The sequence below is a fragment of the Entelurus aequoreus genome, linkage group LG01, assembly GCF_033978785.1.
Source record: "Entelurus aequoreus isolate RoL-2023_Sb linkage group LG01, RoL_Eaeq_v1.1, whole genome shotgun sequence".
NCBI classification, from domain to species: Eukaryota; Metazoa; Chordata; class Actinopteri; order Syngnathiformes; family Syngnathidae; genus Entelurus; species Entelurus aequoreus.
The window spans coordinates 66,209,146-66,234,394 of NC_084731.1; the positions used below are offsets into that span (position 1 = coordinate 66,209,146).

The 25,249-nt window shown below is 39.2% G+C and overlaps 1 protein-coding gene across 3 annotated transcripts in view; it reads right to left on the minus strand.

Moving 5' to 3' along the window:
• LOC133636426 (twist-related protein 2-like) overlaps nt 1-25,249 on the minus strand; it is a 59,300-nt gene that overhangs the window by 11,574 nt on the left and 22,477 nt on the right. For 2 of the 3 annotated variants that reach the window (XM_062030410.1, XM_062030420.1), the window contains one exon: nt 3,130-4,190. In XM_062030410.1, the coding sequence (XP_061886394.1) occupies nt 3,292-3,849 (558 nt within the window). In that variant the 5' untranslated portion in view covers nt 3,850-4,190 and the 3' untranslated portion in view covers nt 3,130-3,291. The remainder of the gene's footprint in view (nt 1-3,129; nt 4,191-25,249) is intronic. The other variant, XM_062030427.1, reaches the window with a different exon arrangement.

The following is a 25,249-nucleotide window of genomic DNA, read 5'->3' on the forward strand; positions in this document are numbered from 1 at the left end:
GCGTTGCGTTCAAGGACACTGCGCTCCACGTGTCGGGCTGGTATAGGGGGTGAGGGGTTCCGTTCCCAACACAGTGGCCCTGGCCTTGCACACTAAGGCCATCTTAGGCTGAGTAAGAACAGAGGGAACACCTGCAGCGAGGGTCTGGACTCTGTCACGTCTCCCAACCAACCTACTTCCTACATCTCCTACCATGTTCTCTTCCTTCAGCTTCTTATCCACGTCACCTGACCTGCCAGTCCCGTGCACTACTCTGCTGCACTAATCAAAGATGACTGCAAATAATCCCTCCTGTACACACATGACCCTGCAGCCCAGTCCTGACACACACTCACACACACACACACACACACACACATGCACACACACACACACACACACACACCTTCCAAATAGCTCACAAGTGTTTCCAATCTAAAGGTTCCTGCATGTCTGGGCCCCGAGCGACGCCGCCTTGATTGCACGACACTGGATCCAACATGGAGGACACCAAACTCCCTGAGGGCTGCAGAGGTAACTTTTTTGGTTTTTTGTTTTAAACGTTTCTGTTTAAGTCTGCTTTAAAAAGTGTTGGAGGCTGCAACGAGACCTTTTAGTATTGAAATCAACCGATTATTTGCTTTTTATTCATTGTTGTTGCATCTTTTTCCACACAAAGATGAGTTTTCATTATTTTCTTACTCCTTTTAAGTACGTGCATAGAAAGCACAAGGTACAAAACAACAATAACGTTTAAAAAAAACAAAAAAACAGGGGCAACGTCATGAAATGATTTAAAAAAGTGTTAAAAAGTGAAAAAGCCCATTAACTAAAAAGCTAACAATTTAAACATGCCTCCCCCAAAAATATGTATTTAAACACGGCAAATAATCTGTGACCCGCAAAATACAGCACATTTATTTTTAACAATTAAATACGTTAAATCGGTGACTCTCAAAATGTGGGACGCCAAAGAATCACTTAATTAAGATATTCAAACGCAGTGTTACCGTTTAAATACTGTATGTGTGTAATGTTACAGTGGCCAGAAATAATTCATACATTTGTTATTTATGAATACTTAGGCCTACTTTGCTACTGTGTTTTAATGTTGGCCATTATTGTGGTTTTCTGAGTTGGTACATGGTGAATAATAATATCATTATAATAAAAATGATGTATTATTATGATATAATCAGCTAATCCCTACTTTCATTTATTAATGACAAGTAGTACGATTATTAAAACTCATATTCTAGCTACTTTATATTACATTTGTTGGCAATTATTGGTAGAAAAAAAACGAAAAAGTAAACTTTTTTTTTTATTTAAACAACACATTATTTTTATGAGGATATAAAATATATATATAAAACAGCCTTTGAAGGAGGAGTCCAAATATTGTAATAATAATAATAATAACTACAACATGTCCAAGAACATTTTAATGGGCCTGCTATCTGTGTTGTGTTTGCAAAAACGCAAAATTAGCTATAAAAATAAAATAAAAAATTGTGCATGCTAAGGTTAGCATAATCATTTTCTAATGTTACCATGCTAACAAATAAAATTAGCATACTTACATTAGGTTTAAACATATACATGTTTGCATAAAACGTTAGCATGCTAGCATAAGAACAATTTTTACACTTGCCAACTATCAAAATCCATCAAATTTAGGTTTAAATGATTAAGATGAGGTAAAATGTTAGCATAAAACCTTAGCATGCTAAAGTGTGCCTACTAACATAGGATAACATTATTTGCAAGATGGCCCCAGGTGTTAAAATCCCTAATTTGTAGGTTTATACATTAATAGTTAACTGCTATCATAAAACATTAGCATGTTAACTTTAACATGTAAACATAAGACCAGTTAGCATACATAAGAGAATGTGCCAAGTATCAAAACCTGTGATTTTTACGTTAAATGATTAAAATGAGCTAACATGCTAGCATTTATTATTAGGGGTGTAAAAAAAAAATATTTTCGAAAGAATCACAAATTTTACTTGTAATGATTCTTAATCGAATAAAAGAAAAATCAAAAATCTATTTTTTTCATGTCTGTCCTGTGCAGCCATACAAAGAAATCATATAGTAGATGTAGATGATCTATATCTGCTGTACACATTTACTTTAGAAAAGAGAAGTGCTGGATACTTCTTATTTGTATTTGACTTTATTAAATGTTTTGGGTAGAATTTTTTTGAACTAAACCAGTTTTCTTTAAAGCAATATAGAAACGTATCACAGCGGTTTATTTTATGGAGGAATGTTAGTTCATCATAAAACTGGCACCCAAAGTTATTAAAAAGTACTGATTTTGAATGGAGAATGGAAGATTCATAGCCCCTATTTATTATATCACTATTGGTGAAAAAAATAAATAATAATAAAAAAAATAATAATTCCATGAAGGCCTGTTTTAGTGTAAGTCACTGATTGAACGCATTTACAATATTGTCATGTTGTTGACACGATGTCATCACACGTGTTTACATCGCGTCAATGTGTTTCCCATCCAGTCAGAAGAAAGATAAATAAAAACGCTGTCCTTCCTGCCTCGCTATTTATTTGTGGAGATGGAAGGCAAACGACGGCGTGGCAAAGTCTATGTTTGCTAATTCTCTTTGTTTATAATGTCTATGTTCTGCTGGATTTACTCTCTATTTTATGCTGCAGCTGTTACATATACTGTAATATTGTACACTGTAATTGTTATATATTGTATATATGATATAAACATATAATATAATATATCAGGATATACTGTACTATTGTACGTGGTAATTGTTATATATTGTATATATGATATCAACGTATAATATAATATATCAGTATATATCCTATACTGTACATATATTATTTAAATATTACATATATATGTTATATTTTATATTGCTTTTAGTCTATGTTATACCTGCATTGTCCTTTCCATCTTTTCCATCATTTGTAACTGAGCTACTGTGTGGAACAATTTCCCTTGTGGATTATTAAAGTTTGTCTAAGTCTAAGTCTAAGTCCAACACGTGTGTGTGTGTGTGTGTGTGTGTGTGTGTGTGTGTGTGTGTGTGTGTGTGTGTGTGTGTGTGTGTGTGTGTGTGTGTGTGTGTGTGTGTGTGTGTGTGTGTGTGTGTGTGTTGGTACCTGAGGGCGAGCGGTGGTGTTGCACCAATTGAAAGAAAGGAAAGAGGAGAGGAATAAGAGACAAAGAGACAAGGTGGACAGGAGGAGGTGGGGGTCCTAGTGGCTGGTGGACAGGAGGAGGTGGGGGTCCTAGTGGCTGGCGGACAGGAGGAGGTGGGGGCCTTAGTGGCTGGCAGACATGGCCCAGGCGCCCTCCATCCTCCAGACGGAGAAGGCGTAGCTCAGCCGCTCGTGCGCCAGGTAGTTGCAGCTGGCCAGCTTAGCGTCCATCTCGTCGCTCTGCAGCACCTGGTAGAGGAAGTCGATGTAGCGCGACGCCAGCTTGAGGATCTGGATCTTGCTCAGCTTGTCCGAGGGAAGCGTGGGGATGATCTTGCGCAGCGAGGCGAAGGCGTCGTTGAGCGACTGCGTGCGCTGGCGCTCCCGCACGTTGGCGATGACCCGCTGGGAGTGGAGGTCCTCGAAGGGCTGCTCGGGCCGGGGGCCCAGGGAGCCGACGGGGGCCAGGCTCACCGCGGGCGGCGGGCTCTTCTTCACCCTCTTGGGGCCCGGCTGGGGACTGCCGGCGGCGCTCTGGTCCGTCTGATTGTCCTTCTTGAGGTGAGGGGAGCGTTTTCTGTGGGTCGCCTGCAGACTCTTCTTGGAGCTCCTCTCCAGTTCTTCCTCGCTGGCCCCCAGGCCTCCTTCGGGGGAGTTGGCGCAGGACACCTCTTCTCTCATCTTCTCAGCGCACCAGCCTACGACTCCATGGCCGTCCTTGCTTCCAGGTTCCTTGGTTTCCCCAGCCGGCCACCAGAAAAACAACAACAAACCCCAAAGCCTCGGCCCTTTTTATACCTAAACGGCGAGCGCGTGTCCTTCTCATTGGCGCAGAGGCCTCCTGCAGGGGGCGGGGCCCGGCCCCAGCCAGGGATGGGAGCAGGAAGCGCGGACGGGGGTAAGTGGTCCTCGCAGCCAATCAGAAGTTCCCAGATGACGGGAGACTTTATGGGTTCCAGATTGGGGCTGCGGAGTCGGTCCACATGCAGCCTTCACCAGCTTCAAAGTCCCACACAGAAAGTCTGGAAAACAGGAAGAAGAAAAAAGCGTTTAACCAAGTGAAGATTTCCAAGATAATATTGGACAAAAACACACAAAACAACCCTCCCTGAAAGTTTGTGTTCCCACACCTGACCGCTCCACGGAGGCTCAATCAGCTGGGCGGCTCACCGACAGAAGCACCTTTGACCCCCCCGTGGCCTGGCGACCTCAGCCGGCAGAGGTGAGAGAGCACCTAATTGTCCTGGGGGTGAAGTCCACACATGGTCCTCTTCTCGCAACAACAACAACAACGGAGACGCCCTCTTTTCATTCATGACATTTTAACGCCCTGAGCTGGCCTGCTCCACTCATTCGCTTGTTAGTGGGGCGCCACCATCGCACTGGAGGTGGGAAATTGATGGATTAGAACAGACCTGGGAACATCAAGGCGGCCCGCCGGAGATCTCCAAATCCTTTTTTGAAACCTCCACCATGGGAACTGGAGACGCCAATACGACGAGCATCTTTCAAAGTACCCAAAAGTCCTGAACTACGGCGAGTATTCCCATGGTTGGAGGACGGGATACGGGCTTACTAGGGTCATCTACGTCACAGCCAATCAGGCGAGGCAACAAAAAAAACAGAAAAAAACAACAGTAAAAATATAACATAAAACCCCCAAAAAGACGCCATGAGTAAAAGCTCAAATTGTGTTACTATCAGTGTTCGTAACAACGCCGTTTTACTGGTAACGAGTGAACTAATCCATTACTTTTAGGTCCAAAAAAAATAACAACAGTGAAATGTAGGAAAAAAAGACATCATGTAATGATAAAAAAGCCGAAAATTTGACACAAATAATTTAGGGGTGTCCAAACTTTGAAAAAGTCAAAGTATGCAGGCGATATATTTCTTTGGTTTCTTAAAAAAATGAAAACTTGTAACAGACATTATTAATCAAAACCTAAGTAAAAGATTGTTAGTTGTTAGTGTTCTGAAAATTACTCTTAATACAGAATGAATTATAGTTACTCGTTACTTAGACTTCCTTAGATTGTCATTCAAATTTGAACTTTAGAGTACAGATAAGTACGAAATTTCGTTGCATTAGCTGGTTGTAGTGCAGGACAAAAGATCAATAAGGTGCAGATATAAATAAATAGATTACTGTACAGATAAATATATTGCACTTTTGCATATGCATTCACGTTTATGGATGTATGTTATTTTGTCTTTATATTTAAGCCAGTTAATTCATTTTGGGGGGGAATTGAGGGGATTACTTGACCAAAAAAGTAGTTGAATTACAAACTGAATTACTGTTTAATAAATGTAGTTTACTGCTAGGGAAAGTAATGTATATGTTACTTAAAAGACACTTTAAATATCTGGCATATGCGTTTGAGAGATGTTTAATATAAGAACACAGTGTGCGTGTGTGTGCCTTTAAAAGGCGGGGCCTCTTGCCAGTGTTTGTAATAACTGCGTTATATAATAACTGCATTAGTAACGCCCTTACTTTTACTAGTAACCGCCTATTGCCATTAGCGATAGTTTGATGTAACATGGCACGCTACTTTTATTGTGGTTTTATGTCGACAACAGGAGTGTGGCAAGTGCGGCAAGTTCAATGCAGGAAATATCTTTTTACTGGTGAAAGTATGACTAAAATGAACATTTAATCAAAGAGGAAGAGGCAACATCACACTGTGACACAGCAGACGACAACATGCAAACACTACACAATAGGAATAATGAACAACAAATCAATGATTGAAGTGACAAACTTGCCATCCAAACAATACCCCGTTTGTTGACAAGAAGGTATGACAGTCATGGAAGTACATTCAATCTCTTTATTAAGGAGAGGTAACACAATCCAGTGAAAAGATTCAAAAGAGATGGCCACCAAAGAGCGCTGCTAACCGCTAAAGCTAACAAACACAGCTCCGTTGAAACCCTCCATGACGTCACGAGGCAACGAGCAGTGTTCTGAAAATTACTTTTAAAAAGTTACTCGTTACTTTACCAAAAAATTACTCACAGAATTACTCTTTAATAAATGTATTTTACTACTAGGAGAGGGACAAGCCGTAGAACATGAATGGAAAGTTATTGTATATGTTACTTTAAAAAAAACACTTTAAATATCTGGCATAATTTGAGAGATGTTTATTATAAGAGCAAGGTGTGTGGAGTCTGTGATTTTTTATTTTTTTTAGCTTTAGCCGTTAGCAACGCACTTTGGCTCTTTAGAATCTTTTCACCGGATTATGTTACTTCTGGTTAATAAAGAGATTGAACGTGCTTCCATGGCTGTCATATCTTCTTGTCAACAAACGGGGTATTGTTTGGATGGCAAGTTTGTCACTTCAGTCATTGATTTATTGTTCATTATTACCATTGTGTAGTGTGTGTATGTTGTTGTGGGCTGTGTCACATTGTGAAGTTGCCTCTTCCTGTTTGATTAAAAGTTATTTTTAGTGCGATACTGCTTGCTGCTTTCACCAGTAAAAAGATATTTCCTGCGTTTGAACTTGCTGCACTTTTGACGCCGTCTTGTCGACATAAAACCACAATAAAAGTAGCGTGCCATGTTACATCAAACTATCGCTAACGACAATGTCACGGACCTAAAAGTAATGAATGATATTACTCGTTACTAGTAAAAGTAAGGGCGTTACTAACGCAGTTATTACAAACACTGGCAACAGGCCCCGCCTTTTAAAGGCACACACACGCACACCGTGCTCTTATATTGGCGGCGTGGCGAAGTTGGTAGAGTGGCCGTGCCAGCAATCGGAGGGTTGCTGGTTACTGGGGTTCAATCCCCACCTACTACCATCGTAGTCATGTCCGTTGTGTCCTTGGGCAAGACACTACACCCTTGCTCCTGATGGCTGCTGGTTAGCGCCTTGCATGGCAGCTCCCGCCATCAGTGTGTGAATGTGTGTGTGAATGGGTGAATGTGGAAATAGTGTCAAAGCGCTTTGAGTACCTTGAAGGTAGAAAAGCGCTATACAAGTATAACCCATTTATCATTTATTTATTTATTATATTAAACATCTCTCTAATGCATATGCCAGATATTTAAAGTGTATTTTAAGTAACGTATAAATTACTTTCCCTAGTAGTAAACTGCATTTATTAAAGAGTAATTCCGTTAGTAATTCAACTACTTTTTTGGTCAAGTAACAATATAATTAATTAGTTATTAAGAGTAATTTTCAGAACACTAACAACTAACCATAGATTTTGATTAATAATGTCTGTTTTGAGCTGTTATTTTTTTAAGAAATAAAATAAATATATCGCCTTCATACTTTGACTTTTCAAAGTTTGAACACCCCTAAATTATTCGTGTCAAATTGTCGTCTTTTTTCTCATTACATGATGTCTTTTTTCACTGTCGCAAATGGCCCCCGATCTGGTTTTGGTGGTTATTTATTCATTTAATTTATTTGGTGTTTAGCTCCAAATTGTGTCATTCTGTTTCTAGCGAGGATTCTGTTTACTAAAGGCTTGACTCTGATTGGCCAAGCCACGATTGATCAGGCTTATATATGCTAACAGCTGATCACGATGATGTCGTCACCCCACCCTAAGTAGAAGCGTTATCTTACCACCAGAGATTAGAAGAGGTGTGGACTCGAGTCACATGACTTGGACTTGAGTCAGACTCGAGTCATGAATTTGATGACTTTAGACTCGACTTGACAAAATGTAAAGAGACTTGCAACTCGACTTAGACTTTAACATCGATGACTTGTGACTTCACTTGGACTTGAGCCTTTTGACTTGACAAGACTTGCTACTTTCCCCAAAACCCAAAGATTAAAAAGTAATTCAGGAGCGCTCCGTATCTTTCATTTTCTACGTGTCTGTCTATCAGCGTGTGTGCTGTCTGTCAGCGTGTGTGCTCTCAGTACAATAGCCAATCAAATTAGATCTACGTTGTTTTCATCCCACAGCATTCATCCAATCAAATTGCAGGACAACCACCGAACAAGAGTTGTCAAACATTGCGGCAGTGAGAAAGATTTATACCAAAGTTGGTTTTGTTCGGGTATAAAAACTACGACTTGGTCAACAAAAAACTACCGTAATTTCCGGACTATAAGCCGCACCTGACTATAAGCCGCACCAGCTAAATTTAGGGGAAAATACAGATTGCTCCATATATAAGCCGCACCCGACTATAAGCCGCAGGGTTTTGATGTGTAATTACCGTAGTATATAGGGGTTCCTGCTACCACGGAGGGGATTGTCGGGACAGAGATGACTGTTTGGGAACGCAAAGCGTCCCATTTATTAACAATAAATCTTTCAATCATTCAATCAAACTTTCACATCTTTGACATGGCGAACAGCATTCGTGCAGAGTACAAATAATACAACGGTGCAAAGTAATACAAAGTGCTCGCCTGTACGTTATCAAAATAACCAGCCTACCGGTATATGAAAAGTCAGTCTTTAATCATTGTGTCATTGTCTTCCTCCTGCGTACTAAAACCACCGAAATCCTCTTCGTCGGTGTCGGAGAAGAACAGGCCGTAAATAAGCCGCACCCTTGTATAAACCGCAGGGACCAGAACGAGAGGAAAAAGTAGCGGCTTATAGTCCGGAAATTACGGTAATTGTAGTATGCTAAACATGCAGTTCGAATATTACAGACGGAGACGCAACAACTTCCAACTTCGTTCGACATTTGAAGATGCACAAAGAAGGGTAAGTTTTGAATGTAAGCTAACGTTTATTGGCTAAGTAACGTGACTTTTATTTGCTGTGTAGTTAAATCAGTGAGGCTGTAAACTCACTGCTAACATTATAACCATAGACATCTTCTCAGGGTACGCAGCATGGAGCGCTACTGCCTACTGGCGCTGACGAGACGCGGGGCCACCATCTTGGAGTGGTGATCCGCTCCACTCAGTGCAATTCATTTGGCAGGAGCAATGAACTGTCAGCGCATTTAATTCATTTTACCTCACTGAATACCACTGATTTTCAAGCGTTTTTTTGTCATACGTGTAGCTATGATAAAGGACACATGTTTTGGCGTGTTTTATAATTCATAGTTTGCTTAACAGTAATAGAATATTCTTATATGCTATAAGTGACCAGACGTCCGAGATCAAAACTGGGAATATAATCCCAGAGAGGGGGGGAAAAAAACGGTCAGCTATTTTTAAATTGAAGAAACAATATGATTAGGTTATATAAACTTGCGTATATCCTACATAAACAATGTATGAATACATTAGATATCGATATATCTTATAGACTGTATCTCTGTTGCTGCAGCAGCAGAGAGTTTATTCTGTCTTGACACTTTGTATTGATATTTTGTATTACATTCTTCCCTTAAATGATAATATTTACAGTGATTGTTTTATATGTATTTTTTATGTATGTCGCTTTGGATAAAAGTGTCTGCCAAATACTTAAACATAAACATATATAAACACCTGAAAGTCTTTATATCATCTAAAACCACCAATCTGTTTCACTGGATTCAGAATAAAACCAAATTCTGTCTTACCCAACAATGTTAGTATGTGAATATTGTTACTTGAAGACTTATTCCTGGTTACAATTATATTGTTAAGAAAGTATTGTCTTATATTTTTCCTAAAATGAGAATGCATCATAATCAGTGGCGGCTGGTGAATTTTGTTTTAGGTGGGGCTGAAAGTTTGTAAACCAAACCCCTGTAGGGGCGTCATCCTCCCCCAGAAGATTAATTTGTGATTTTCACATACAAATATTGAAGATCTTTGCTCCTTTTCAACTCTGTGGTAATATTCTTTTCACAAAATACAACCAATAGTACGTTAATGTTAAATCTTACTTGTGAAAAGTAATCCCCCGATTCCTATTTTCAACAGTCCGCTCATTTGAGCAGGAAAACATCTTTGTTTTCTACCTGTCAACTGTCAGTTTAGGCTGCTCGCCAGCTCCTCATCACGGCAATCTGTTGCGTCCACTGCAGTCCGCTACCTTATTCATACTTTTTGTCAAGTGATTTTTTTAAGCAGGGTTGCATGAGGTACCTACAGATAACGTTACGTTAGTCATTGTATCACACACAGTAACGTAACGTTAGACGGTGGTCAGCAGCACCGCATATTTTAGCCACCTACAAAAAGACAAACATAGTCAAATAAAGGTCAGTTAAAATGTATACTATATTAAGAATATGTGTACATATTGCATAGGGAATGACATCTAAAAAGTACAATTCTGTTCATTGTTATGTTCATGTATTTGTTATGTTTTTCATGTGTATGCACACATAAACACAAATACAGCATGAGATGAGATCAATGAGATAAGGTAAGAACAGGATAGAAACTGCTGTGGAACTAGTTACAATGCAATATGCCATGGAAATACAATGTTAACACTTTTGTGCAAATAAGTATAGTTGCACTTGTTTTTTCAAATGTGTTTATTCTGTAAAGGAATGAGTTAAATGTTTAAAATGACTGGTTAATAGTGCTATTATGAAGTGCAATGTCGGCACTATTTTTCTTCCTGCAATTTAAATGCACTTGTTTTAATAAATAAATACAGCGTTTTAAAAGCATACACAATCTGTGTAAATATATTAGTCTGTGGTTAAAAGGACTTGAAAGGACTCGAAACTCAAAATGCAGGACTTGGGACTTGACTTGAGACTTTCCAGTCTTGACTTTGGACTTGACTCAGGACTTGCTTGTCTTGACTCAGGACTTGACTCGAGACTTGAGGGCAAAGACTTGAGACTTACTTGTGACTTGCAAAACAATGACTTGGTCCCACCTCAGCTCTGAACCATGCAGCTCGTAAAAAGGTGCAGCTAATTTATGCCTTTTTCTTCGCCGACGGCTATAATGTTTTGTATTCACCAAATAGTGTTCATTTGACACCGACAGAGACACTGAAAACGTGTGTTATTGTTTGTGATACGGCGCCATCTTTTGGACGAGTTCGTACAGATCATCGGGCCACGTGTCAACCTGCTGGTAGGTTGGTATGAAATTGTAAATGGGTATTTGGTGGGTAGATTTTGAAAGGAATTGTATTGTACTGTATTTTATATATTATATGATGATGCACATTTTAACGGTGCGCTTCTAGGGATGACCTTTTTGCAGAACAGACTCTGATATTACCAAAAGAAACAATAATGTCACACAAAATGATCTCTGTCTGTAAATAAATAAATACATTAAATAAATAAATGCTGCGGGTTGAAAATGCACGTGCCTTGAACCGGAAGTATAACCGCCCATAGCGTTTCTGCTCGAAATAACCCTTCATTCATCACTCCAAGCAACGTTTGTAAGTTATACAATATAACTAAAACAATGCACACTTACTAAAGCGTCCCATGTGTGATGTCTGTAGGAGTGTTTTCATGCATATTTGCACCTGCTATCGTAATGTAATCAAGCTAGCATTGTTAGCATGAGCAAATATGCAAACATGTTTATAAGTGCCTGCGTTAGTATTAATAAAGGCCTACTGAAACCCACTACTACCGACCACGCAGTCTGATAGTTTATGTATCAATGATGAAATCTTAACATTGCAACACATGCCAGTACGGCCGGGTTAACTTATAAAGTGCAATTTTAAATTGCCCGCGAAACTTCTGGTTGAAAACGTCTTTGGATGATGACGTATGCGCGTGACGTAGCCAGTGAAAGTATCGGTACCCCATTGAAAACAATACAAAATAGCTCTGTTTTCATCTCATAATTCCACAGTATTCTGGACATCTGCGTTGGTGAATCTTTTGCAATTTGTTTAATGAACAATGGAGACTGCAAAGAAGAAAGTTGTAGGTGGGATCGGTGTATTAGCGGCTGGCTGTAGCAACACAACCAGGAGGACTTACTTGGATAGCAGACGCGCTAGCCGACGCTAGCCGCCAACCGCACGGATGATCGGGTGAAGTCCTTCGTCGCGCCGTCGATCGCTGGAACGCAGGTGAGCACGGGTGTTGATGAGCAGATGAGGGCCGGCTGGCGTAGGTGGAGCGCTAATGTTTTTATCATAGCTCTGTGAGGTCCGGTTGCTAAGTTAGCTTCAATGGCGTCGTTAGGAACAGCATTGTTAAGCTTTGCCAGGCTGAGAATTATTAACCGTGTAGTTACATGTTCATGGTTTAATAGTATTGTTGATCTTCTGTCTATCCTTCCAGTCAGGGATTTATTTATTTTGTTTCTATCTGCATTTGAGCCAGATGCTATCACGTTAGCTCAGTAGCTAAAGAGCTTCGCTGATGTATTGTCGTGGAGATAAAAGTCACTGTGAATGTCCATTTTGCGTTCTCGACTCTCATTTTCAAGAGGATATAGCATCCGAGGTGGTTTAAAATACAAATCCGTGATCCACAATAGAAAAAGGAGAGTGTGGAATCCAATGAGCCAGCTTGTACCTAAGTTACGGTCAGAGCGAAAAAAGATATGTCTTGCACTGCATTCTAGTCTGTCACTCTAACGCTCCTCATCCACGAATCTTTCATCCTCGCTCAAATTAATGGGGTAATAGTCGCTTTCTCAGTCCGAATCGCTCTAGCTGCGTTGAAAACAATAGGAAAATGTGAGGAGCCTTTCAACTGACTATGTCAGGCTACTTCCGGTAGGGGCAAGGCTTTTTTTTATCAGAGACCAAAAGTTGCGAACTTTATCATCGTTGTTCTATACTAAATCCTTTCAGCAAAAATATGGCAATATCGCGAAATGATCAAGTATGACACATAGAATGGATCTGCTATCCCCGTTCAAATAAAAAAAATTAATTTCAGTAGGCTTTTAACTTACAATGGCATTCTTTTTGTATTGTTTCAGTTTCACAAATTCACCAAAACGTCAAAGTGGAGTCTGTTTAGCTGATTGGAGAGTTAGCTTGCGCAGCTAGTGGGTCCATGACCATGACTTCTGTTTTGTTTGTTTATAAATGGTTGATTTATATAGGCTAGTAAGGTAAAGTTTTGTACCTGACAAGTACACGCCACAGATGACGTCACACTAACATCACGTGACACCTCTGAGGAAGGCTGCAGAAGCAAGATAGTCGAAACTTGTCAGGTACAAAACTTTACCTTACTAGCCTATATAAATCAACCATTTATAAATACACATTAGTAGGCTAAATGAACCTCTTCAACATATTCTGTTTTGTTTGATCAGCCATTAGGAAACAATTAAGGTATGTAAATAAACATTGACTCTACTATCGCTAAATACGTGCGACTTATAGTCCGGTGCGGCTAATATTTGTAGAAAATAATAAATATTTTAATACCGGTGCGCTCTACAGCCTGTAAAGTACGGCATATAACCATATCACCAGCATAGTGGGTTTTAAGAATAGACTAAAGAGATTATTCTAGTTCAGGGGTCGGCAACCTTTACCACTCAAAGAGCCATTTTGGCAAGTTTCGCAAATTAAAGAAAATAATGGGAGCCACAAAAAAAATTTAAAATGAAAAACACGCATACAAAGCTTAAATGCTTTGTGCTATGTTAACCAGGGGTCTCCGACACACGCACTTTAATGTGGGAATTTGATGTTAGTGCGGCCCGCGAGTTTAGAAAGAATGGCAACTATGTAGCTGAGCCGCATCAGAGTGGTCAAAGAGCCGCATACGGCTCCGGAGCCGCGGGTTGCCGACCCCTGTTCTAGTTTGTACCTAATGTCATGACTGGTTTTATTGATTATTGACTATTTGATTGATTGTGGGACAAGCCGTAGAAAATGGATGGATGGTACTTTTTCGTCACTTATTGTTTGTCTTTGGTACACTAATGTGCATATATATATATATATATATATATATATATATATATATATATATATATATATATATATATATATAATATATATATATATATATATATATATATATATATATATATATATATATATATATATATATATATATATATATATATATATATATATATATATATATATATATATATATTGCTCTTTTTATCTTTGGTATGAACAATATTATGTAAACTCCAAGTTTTTTTGTTTTTTTTTTGGTTCTTTGTTGTTGCTATTTTTGTATTACAACATTTTATTATTTGATCATGTTGTACTGCATTGTAATCTTTTGTTTTGTGATTGTGTGATGTTTTTTGCCTGGACCCCAAGAAGAATAGTCTCCACTGCGGTGTAGACTAATGGGGATCCTTAACAAACTAATATAACATTTTAATTGTACTTCATTTAGGAAGCAGATCTCCACCCAAACATAATCGTCATGATGATAAACTGATTCTCAACATGCATATAGAACGGGCCACTCTACGTCCACGGCTCTTATACAAATGACGGACGATTGGCTTAATGCTTTAGATAATTCTATGTTGGTTGGAGCTGTCCTGTTAGATTTTAGTGCTGCATTTGACGTGATTGACCACTCTCTTTTAATTGAGAAACTTAAATGTTATGGTTTTAATACTTCAAGTTTAATGTGGATACAGAGTTATTTGTCCTCAAGATCACAATAGGTGTATCTTAATGGCAGCTTGTCTCATAGCAGAAGTTTGGATTGTGGTGTTCCACAGGGAAGTTGCCTAGGACCTTCACTTTTTTCTATATTCACCAATGATTTACCTTGGGCTACCGGGCGTGCAAGATTGGTTCTTTATGCTGATGATGCAACCTTATATCATGCTGCACCATCATGCAGTGTACTTAATGTAGTATTGAGTGAGGAACTAAAAGCTGTGCATGACTGGACAGTATGTAACAGACTTGTCCTTAACACCTCAAAAACAAAAAGTATTATATTGGGGACTAGGCAAGGGTTATCTTGTGACCCAAAGTTGGATTTGAGGCTAGGTATTTCAACAGTTCAACAGGTCAGAAGTGCCAAGCTCCTTGGAGTGATGCTGGACTGCACTCTATCCTGGTCAAATCATATCAGTGATATAGTTACAAAGATGGGAAGGGCTGTTGGTATTTCCAGGAAATGTGCTGCTTTTGCTGAGCCACCTCTTCTTTGTCAAATTGTTAAGAGTTTAGTCTTGTGTCATATTGACTATTGTTCTACAGTCTGGGCGTCTGCTGCAAGTGGTGAGATCAGTGAGCTCCAGATTGTCCAGAATAGGGCAGCAAGGCTGGTTCTTGGTTGTTCACTAAGAACCAATGTGAACCAAATGCATGCTTCTCTTTCCTGGCTAACAGTGCAGAACAGGTTGTTGGCTAATACTCTTATATTGTTCAAATCAGTAACCGGTAGTAAAACTCCTGCTTTTCTCATGGCCCAAATAGTTCACAGTAGCACTATACATAATCACAATACCAGGGCATCCAGTGAGGGGCATTTTGTACTCCCTCGTCCCAGGAAGAATGCTTTGCGGAAATCTTTTATTTATAGATCTTTATCGCTCTGGAATAACCTGCCTCGAATTCTCACCAGCATTGAAAGTAAACAGGTTTTTAAAAAGAGAGTAATATTTTATCTGAGTTTTTAAATTAGTTTGCTCGTTGATGATATGTTTGGTTTTATATTGTGTAGTTTTATTTATATGGTAATTATTATTCTGTGACTGTAAATTGTTTGCTTGTTTTTTATTGATGCTTTTATTTTTTTCTGTATTGTGTAGTTATAATTATATGCTTTTACTTGTGATTGTATTGAATTGTGGACCCCAGGAAGACTAGTGGGTTGTTGAGGCAACCAGCTAATGGGGATCCTTAATAAAAATCAAAAAAATCAAATCAAAATGATCATTATGCTATTTGGCCTTAATTTGTCAATAAATAAAGGCTTCTTGCCTGAATTGAAGTTATAGAAATACTGAGAGTTGAAGCCAAATATTTCTTTGCCCTTTGGTGGTTGTGGACCAAGTTGGCGTGACTATTTAGCAATAAGTTCCCACAGGAAGATGTTGAGAACTCCCAGAATTGTACAACTTGTTGAAAGGTTCCTGCGTCATGACTCACCTGTGCAGGCACATTGGACGATGGCCTGCACAGCTCACATCCTTTGCCTTTCTTTAATTAGAATGAAGTCAAAGACTTTTAGGCCAGAAGGCTTAAAAAAACAAGCATTGTGTGTGAAGATCTGGGACTGGCCTCGTGATTGCACCAGTTTGTTCCCATTGGGGTTCCAATCATCTTGTGGCCTTCAAAGCAGTGAAGTGTGAAGTGAATTATATTTATATAGCGCTTGTCTCTAGTGACTCAAAGCGCTTTTACATAGTGAAACCTAATATCTAAGTTACATTTAAAGAAGTGTGGGTGGCACTGGGAGCAGGTGGGTAAAGGGTCTTGCCCAAGGACACAACGGCAGTGACTAGGATGGCGGAAGCGGGGATCGAACCTGGAACCCTCAAGTTTCTGGCACGGCCACTCTACCAACCGAGCTATATCGCCCCAAGCTCTAGCGCCCCCTGCAGTGGACATGTGTGTTTTGCTTAAAGGGGAACTGCACTTTTTGGGGGATTTTTGCCTATCAATCACAATCATGATTAGGGACAATAAGACAAAAGTGGGTTGGGTTTTTTTTCGCTTTCTAACATATAAAAATCGGTTTGTTCTAGGTGGCTAGCAATGCAGCTAATGTTAGCAATCAATTTTACCTATAAATCACTTTAAAAATGCATTCAAAAACCGTCAACAATACTTCATTTATGTTATGTAACTTGTATAATAACCAGTTATTGTACGAGTGAACACCCTATTACACACCCTGGACAAGTCGCCACCTCATCACAAAGCAAATTGTCTTTATAAAACACAAGCAAAGACACTGAAAAGGTGCGTAATTGTTGGTGCTATGGTGCCATCTTTTGGACGAGTTTGCTCACTGCAGGTGCAACTGGGTGAACGTCAGTATTTCCTTCCGTTTAAAGCCTTGAACCGGAAGTAGAAGTGCTGTTTCATCTTCTAACCGTCCATAGTGTTTCTACTTGAATGGATTCTACGTTCATCACTCCAAACAAGGTTTGTAAGTTTTACAATATAACTAAAACAATTCATACTTACTAAAGCCTCCCATGTGTGATGTCTGTAGGAGTGTTTTCATGCATATTTGTACGTGCTATCGTAATGTAATCAAGCGAGCGTCGTTAGAGTTAGCTAATATGCTAACACGTTTACGAGTGTCTGTGTTCGTATTATTAACTTACGATGGCATTCTTTTAGTATCGTTTCAATTTCATTAACTTCTCAGTAAATTCACCAAAACGTCATCATGGAGTTCACGGTAATATATAAACACAAGAACAGTTAGCATATTTAAGAGAATGTGCAAAGTATCAAAATTACGATTTTCAGATTTAAATAATTAACACTAGCTAAAATGTTAGCATAAAACCAAAGCATGCTAATATTACAAAAGTTTGCATACTTGTAAGATGGCGCCAAGTATCAAAATCCAGGATTTGTAAGTTTAAACATATATAGTTAGGTAAATTGTTTGCATAAAACGTTATCATGCTAACGTTAATATACAAACACAAGAACGGTTAGCATATTTAAGATAATGTGCAAAGTACGAAAATGTGTGATTTTTAGATTTAAATGATTAACATGAGCTAAAATGCTAGCATAAAACCAAAGCATGCTAATATTGGAGAAGTTAGCATACTTGTAAGATGGTGGCAAGAATCAAAATATATAATTAGCAAAATTGCTACCATAAAACATTATCATGCTAACGGTAATATGTTTGAGTTTGAGTTTGAGTTTGAGTTTATTTTGAACATGCAAGCATACAACATGATACATCACAATTTCCAGTTTCTCTTTTCAACATGTTCGAAAAGGAGTAGGAAGAAGCAGAGCTTATTTAATCCTACCCCTTTTCTTTTACATAACAGTTGCTAAAACTTTTGTTCACTTTTTGTTCTCAATTTATTCAAAATATACTGCATAAGTAATCACAATAAAAATAAATAAATAAATAAATACCGTATTTTTCGGACTATAAGTCGCAGTTTTATTAATTATTATCAACACATTACCGTAAAATATCAAATAATATTATTTAGCTAGACGTATAAGATTTTTGTAAAAATATTTTATAATTGTAAAGGACAATGTTTTATCAACTGATTGCAATAATGTACATTTGTTTTAACTATTAAATGAACCAAAAATATGACTTATTTTATCTTTGTGAAAATATTGGACACAGTGTGTTGTCAAGCTTATGAGATGCGATGCAAGTGTAAGCCACTGTGACACTATTGTTCATTCTTTTTTTTTTTTTTATAAATGTCTAATGATAATGTCAATGAGGGATTTTGAATCACTGCTATTGTAACTAACATTGATACTGTTGTTGATATTATTCATTTTTGTTTCACTACTTTTGGTTTGTTCTGTGTCGTGTTTGTGTCTCCTCTCAATTGCTCTGTTTATTGCAGGTCTGAGTGTTGCTGGGTCGGGTTTGGTTTTGGAATTGGATTGCATTGTTATGGTATTGCTGTGCATTGTTTTGTTGGATTGATTAATAAAAATAAAAATAAATAAATAAATAAATACATTTAAAAAATAGATTTAAAAAAAATGAGAATCGATTCTGAATCGCACAACGTGAGAATCGCGATTCGAATTTGAATAGATTTTTTTTCCCACACCCCTACTAACCAGGACCCATCAGGAGCAAGGGTGAAATGTCTTGCTCAAGGACACAACGGACGTGACTAGGATAGTAGAAGGTGGGGATTGAACCAGGAATGCTCATGTTGCTGGCACAGCCACTCTCCCAACTGTGCCACGCAGTTGGGAGAGTGGCACCGATGCCAAGCAAGGTGTTTGCTTGGCATCGGGCCCTTAATAAGTAGGATTAAAAGCAGAACGGGCCCATAAACAAAGTCTTGCTTAGCCTGGTCCAGAAAGCAATGTCCACTGCAGTGGTTCTTGCCAGGATATGAGGCTGCATAAGCGGGCATTAACTGATCTTACACATCTGGCTTCACCCGCAGACCCGCTGGAGACAGCGCAGAGCGCCGGAAAGCCATTGTTGCCGCCGCCGCTTACCTTTTTCCACAAAAGCGTGGCGCAGTGCCACCGCGGTGGAAAACATGAGCGAACAAAAGCGAGCGGGCCGAGCAGGAATGTCGCCGATTGGAGGAAAAAGGGGGAAGAAAGGAGGGTGGGGGGATCCAAACAGAACCAGATGCAGGATGGTGGAGGCCCGTTTGATCTCCTCATCGCCTGATTGATGTTGCACATTTCATTTTCTTGTCAGAGCCTTGACATAATGTTTCACTAAACACTCGCCCTCTTCTGCACTCGTTATTAACCCTTTCTGGAGCCCACAATACATCATTAACATACTAGGCTTCTACGCTATAACGCTACTACTATAGTAACGTACTAGGCGTGTACGCTATAACGGTACTACTATAGCAGGGGTGTCAAACTCAAATACAGAGTGGGCCAAAATTTAAAACTGAACAAAGCCGCGGGCCAAGGTTGAACAAATTAACCTTTTTAATAGGGACCCAAACAAGTTTTGCATTGAATATTGAACAAGCAAGGCTTATATAACTTTATAGTGACATGCAAAATCGAGTTTCAAATAATAATAATAATAATTAAAAAATATCAATGGCATATCAAATACAATTTAAATAAAAAATGAATGCCTCTTTTCTATTTGCAGCCTTCTGAGGTAAATATCAACAGTAACTTTTTACACAGGCTAATACATTTGAAAATAAAATAACAATGAATAAACCAACCATTCAGGACTTTAAACTGCTCAGTTTGCGACACACTGATCTAATCTGATTTGCCCAAGCCAGATGCCTGCCATCTTTTCTTGGATGCTAGTTCATTAATGTCGGGGCTCAGGCTTTGAGCTGAGGCAACATTCATTATCGAACGAAGGTGTTCATCAGTCATTATATCTCGTAGTGCGCCCGGACCACAGTCTTGGGGGCGTGTCTTAAAGGCACTGCTTTTAACGTCCTCTACGAGCTGACGTCACGTCCACTTTTCATCCCTTCTAACAACGTGCCGGCCCAGTCACAAGATATGTGCGGCTTCTGTACGCGCACACATGTGAATGCAACACATACTTGATCAACAGCGATACAGGTTACACTGAGAGTAGCCGTATAAGCAACTTTAACATTGTTAGAAATATACGCCACACTGTGAATCCACACCAAACAAGAATGACAAACACATTTTGGGAGAACATCCGCACTGTAACACAACATAAACACAACATAAACACAACATAAACACAACAGAACAAATACCCAGAACCCTTTGCAGCACTAACTCTTCCGGGACGCTACAAAATACACCCCCGCTACCTCCAAACCCTGCCGCACACACACACCTTATAGCGTCCCGGAAGAGTTAGTGCTGCAAAAGGTTCTGGGTATTTGTTCTGTTGTGTTTATGTTGTGTTATTGTGCGGATGTTCTCCCGAAATGTGTTTGTCATTCTTGTTTGGTGTGGATTCACAGTGTGGCGTATATTTGTAACAATGTTAAAAGTTTTTATACTGGCACCCTCAGTCTAACCTGTATCGCTGAAGATCAAGTATGCGTTGCATTCACTTCAGTGTGCGTGCCAAAGCCGCACATATTAAGTAACTGAGCCAGCACTCGTTGGACTGGACGAAAAGGGGACGTTACAATTCTCGGGAGGGGCACTGAAATTTGGGAGTCTCCCGGGAGGTTTGGCAAGTATGAGAATTAGCGGTGTACCGCGGCACCGCCGCTGTTTATAATCGGCGGGCCAGCTCTAGTGTTAATTTGATATCACCTAACGGGCCAAGTGAAATTACACGCCCGCGGGCCAGAGTTTAACACCCATGTACTATAATAACGTACTAGGCTTGTACACTATACCAGTACTAGTATAGTAACATACTAAGCTTGTACACTATACTGGTACTACTATAGAACAGTAACGTACTAGGGTTGTACGCTATACCAGTACTAGTATAATACAGTAACATACTAGGCTTGTACGCTATACCAGTATAGTAACGTACTAGGGTTGTACGCTATACTGGTACTACTATAGTATAGTAACGTACTAGGGTTGTACGCTATACCGGTACTTGTATATTATAGTAACATACTAGGGTTGTACGCTATACTGGCACTAGTATAGTATAGTAACGTAGTAGGGTTGTACGCTATACCGGTACTACTATAGTAACGTACTAGGGTTGTACGCTATACTGGTACTACTATAGTATCGTAATGTACAGGGTTGTACACTATACCGGTACTACTACAGTAACATACTAGGGTTGTACGCTATACTGGTACTACTATAGTATAGTAACGTACTAGGGTTGTACGCTATACCGGTACTTGTATTGTATAGTAACATACTAGGGTTGTAGGCTATTCCGGTACTTGTATAGTATAGTAACATACTAGGGTTGTAGGCTATACCGGTACTAGTATAGTAATGTACTAGGGTTGTACGCTATACCGGTATTTGTATAGTATTGTAACATACTAGGGTTGTACGCTATACTGGTAATAGTATAGTATAGTAACGTACTGGGGTTGTACGCTATACCGGTACTACTATAGTAACGTATTAGGGTTGTACACTATACTGGTACTACTATAGTATAGTAACGTACTAGGGTTGTACGCTATACTGGTACTACTATAGTAACGTACTAGGGTTGTACGCTATACTGGTACTACTATAGTATCGTAATGTACAGGGTTGTACACTATACCGGTACTACTACAGTAACATACTAGGGTTGTACGCTATACTGGTACTACTATAGTATAGTAACGTACTAGGGTTGTACGCTATACCGGTACTTGTATTGTATAGTAACATACTAGGGTTGTAGGCTATTCCGGTACTTGTATAGTATAGTAACATACTAGGGTTGTAGGCTATACCGGTACTAGTATAGTAATGTACTAGGGTTGTACGCTATACCGGTATTTGTATAGTATTGTAACATACTAGGGTTGTACGCTATACTGGTAATAGTATAGTATAGTAACGTACTGGGGTTGTACGCTATACCGGTACTACTATAGTAACGTATTAGGGTTGTACACTATACTGGTACTACTATAGTATAGTAACGTACTAGGGTTGTACGCTATACTGGTACTACTATAGTAACGTACTAGGGTTGTACGCTATACTGGTACTACTATAGTATAGTAACGTACTAGGGTTGTACGCTATACCGTACTTGTATAGTAGAGTAACATACTAGGGTTGTACGCTATACCGGTATTTGTATAGTATTGTAACGTACTATGGTTGTACGCTATACCGGTACTTGTATAGTAACATACTAGGGTTGTACGCTATACCGGTATTGGTATAGTATTGTAACATACTAGGGTTGTACGCTATACTGGTACTAGTATAGTATAGTAATGTACTAGGGTTGTGCGCTATACCGGTACTAATATAGTAACATACTAGGATTGTACGCTATACTGGTACTACTATAGTATAGTAACGTACTAGGGTTGTACGCTATACTGGTACTAGTATAGTATAGTAACGTACTAGGTTTGCACGCTATATCGGTACTACTATAGTAACGTACTAGGCTTGTACGCTATACCAGTATTAGTATAGTATAGTAACATACTAGGGTTGTACGGTATACCAGTACTAGTATAGTATCGAGGTACTAATGAACTGGTGCTATACTCTGTTTGAAAAGTACCGGTTCCCCATATATATTTTTTTTTTTCAACAGGCATTACGGCGCGTCATCACATGGTGACATTGCTGGTTTTACGAGCAGAATAGCATGTTCGGCAGCGCGCGCACACAGAGTACTTACAAGCAGACACAGTGTGTAGACAGAAAAGGGAGAATGGACGCATTTTGGTGTAAAAAGTAAAGATAAAGGTGAAGTTATAACACTGAAACACCCTCAGGAAGAGGTTCTTTAAGACATGGCTAGCTAGCTTGCAGCTAACATCCATCCACAGTGTTTTAGCTACTTCTAAATCACTAATTCTCGTCTCCATGGCGACAAATAAAGTATTATTATCACTGGAGGATGAGGAATAGCTAAACATGCTTCACTACACACCGTAGGAGGGTACAATAGCTCACCGGCGTTACAATGTAAACAAACGCCATGGGTGGATCTACACCTGACATCCACTGTGTCACGGCGGGGTTTTTGCAGCTTACTGCGAGGTTTGTTCTCCCGGGATGCAAAACTGACAACTCCGGACGAAAGCGTGAAGGTAGGACTTGATTTATTCTTCATAAATCATCCAACTACCAAAATACAGGCAAAACAACAAAATAAAAGCGTGCCGATCGCACGGGAAGCTAGGGCAACAACTTAGCACAGGAATCAGGAATCGAGAACAGGAATAAACAAATCTTACTTGACATAAGCGTGAAGCAAACAATGAAGCCAGGACGAGTGACCGGAAAAGGCAGGCTTAAATAGAGTCTCTGATGAGCAACAGGTGAGCGTCCCGAACGCAAGAGGCAGGTGAAAATCATAAGTAACCATGGTGACTAAACTCAGGAGGTGCACAAACAGGAACTAAATGAGTCCAAAACAAACAGAAAACGCAAAACATGATCCGGACCACGGATCATGACACACTGTAATGATACCAAGTCAAGAGTGTATCTAGATGATACTACTATGATTACGTCAATATTTTTTGGCATCACACTTTTTTAAAATTGTTATCATGTTTATAAAGTCAGTAAATACGTCCCTGGACACATGAGGACTTTGAATACGACCAATGTATGATCCTGTAACTACTTGGTATCGGATCGATACCTAAATGTGTGGTATCATCCAAAACTAATGTAAAGTATCAAAGAAAAGAAGAATAAGTGATTATTACATTTTAACAGAAGTGTAGATAGAACATGTTAAAAGACAAAATAAGCAGATATTAACAGTAAATGAACAAGTAGGTTAATAATCAATTTTTACAGTTTGTCCCTCATAATGTTGACAAAATAATAGAATGATAAACTACACAATATGTTACTGCATACGTCAGCAGACTAATTAGGAGTCTTTGTTTGTTTACTTACTACTAAAAGACAAGTTGTCTAGTATGTTCACTATTTTATTTAAGGACTAAATTGCAATAACAAACATATGTTTCATGTACCCTAAAATTTTTTGTTACAATATTTTTTTTGTGGTCACCTTTATTTAGAAAAGTATCAAAATACAAAATACATTTTGGTACCTGTACCAAAATATTTGAATCGAGACAACCCTAACGTATATTCATGCATATATTAGGCTTGCATTTCAATAACTTTCGATACTTAAAAAAAAAAAAAAAGGCATTATTGTCTTTATTGGTACAAAAAATCTTAGGGTACATGAAACATATGTTTATTATTGTAATTTAGTCCTTAAATAAAATAGTGAACATACTAGACAACTTGTCTTTTAGTAGTAAGTAAACAAACAAAGACTCCTAATTAGTCTGCTGACGTATGCAGTAACATATTGTGTCATTTATCTACCTATTTATCATTTGTGATAGTAAAATCGATGTAATCATTGTAGTATCAACTATATAGTGCTCTCGTACTTGGTATGGTTACAGTCAATGTATGTATAGATCCACCCATTTGTTTACATTCAGGGGTGCTAGCTTGCTGTTAGCGGTGAGCTATTGTATGTGTAGTGAAGCATGTTTAGCTATTCCTCGTCCTCCAGTGATAATGTTACATGTAAGAAACGTACTTTATTTGTCGCAATGGAGGTGAGGATTAGTGATTTAGAAGTAGCTAAAACATTGCAGACTAGCTAGATAGCCATGTTTTAAAGCAGTGGTCCCCAACCACCAGTCCGCGGCCCGGTACCGGTCCCCAACCCCACTCCCAGCCCCCCACCCCCACCACCCCCATAACCACCCCCCCACCCCCACCCCCCCCCCCACCCCCCGGTCCGTGGGACACATTTTCAAGCTTTGACCGGTCCGCAGCTACAAAAAGGTTGGGGACCACTGTTTTAAAGCACCTCTTCAGTGTTTATAGCTTCACATGGAGATTTTGTTTTGGAGGTCAAAATGCGTCCATTCTCGCTGGTTTAAAGCTAAACGAGGAAAAAACTGAAGTTGTGCTGCTTGGCAACACTGATCCTCTGCTGGACTTGGAC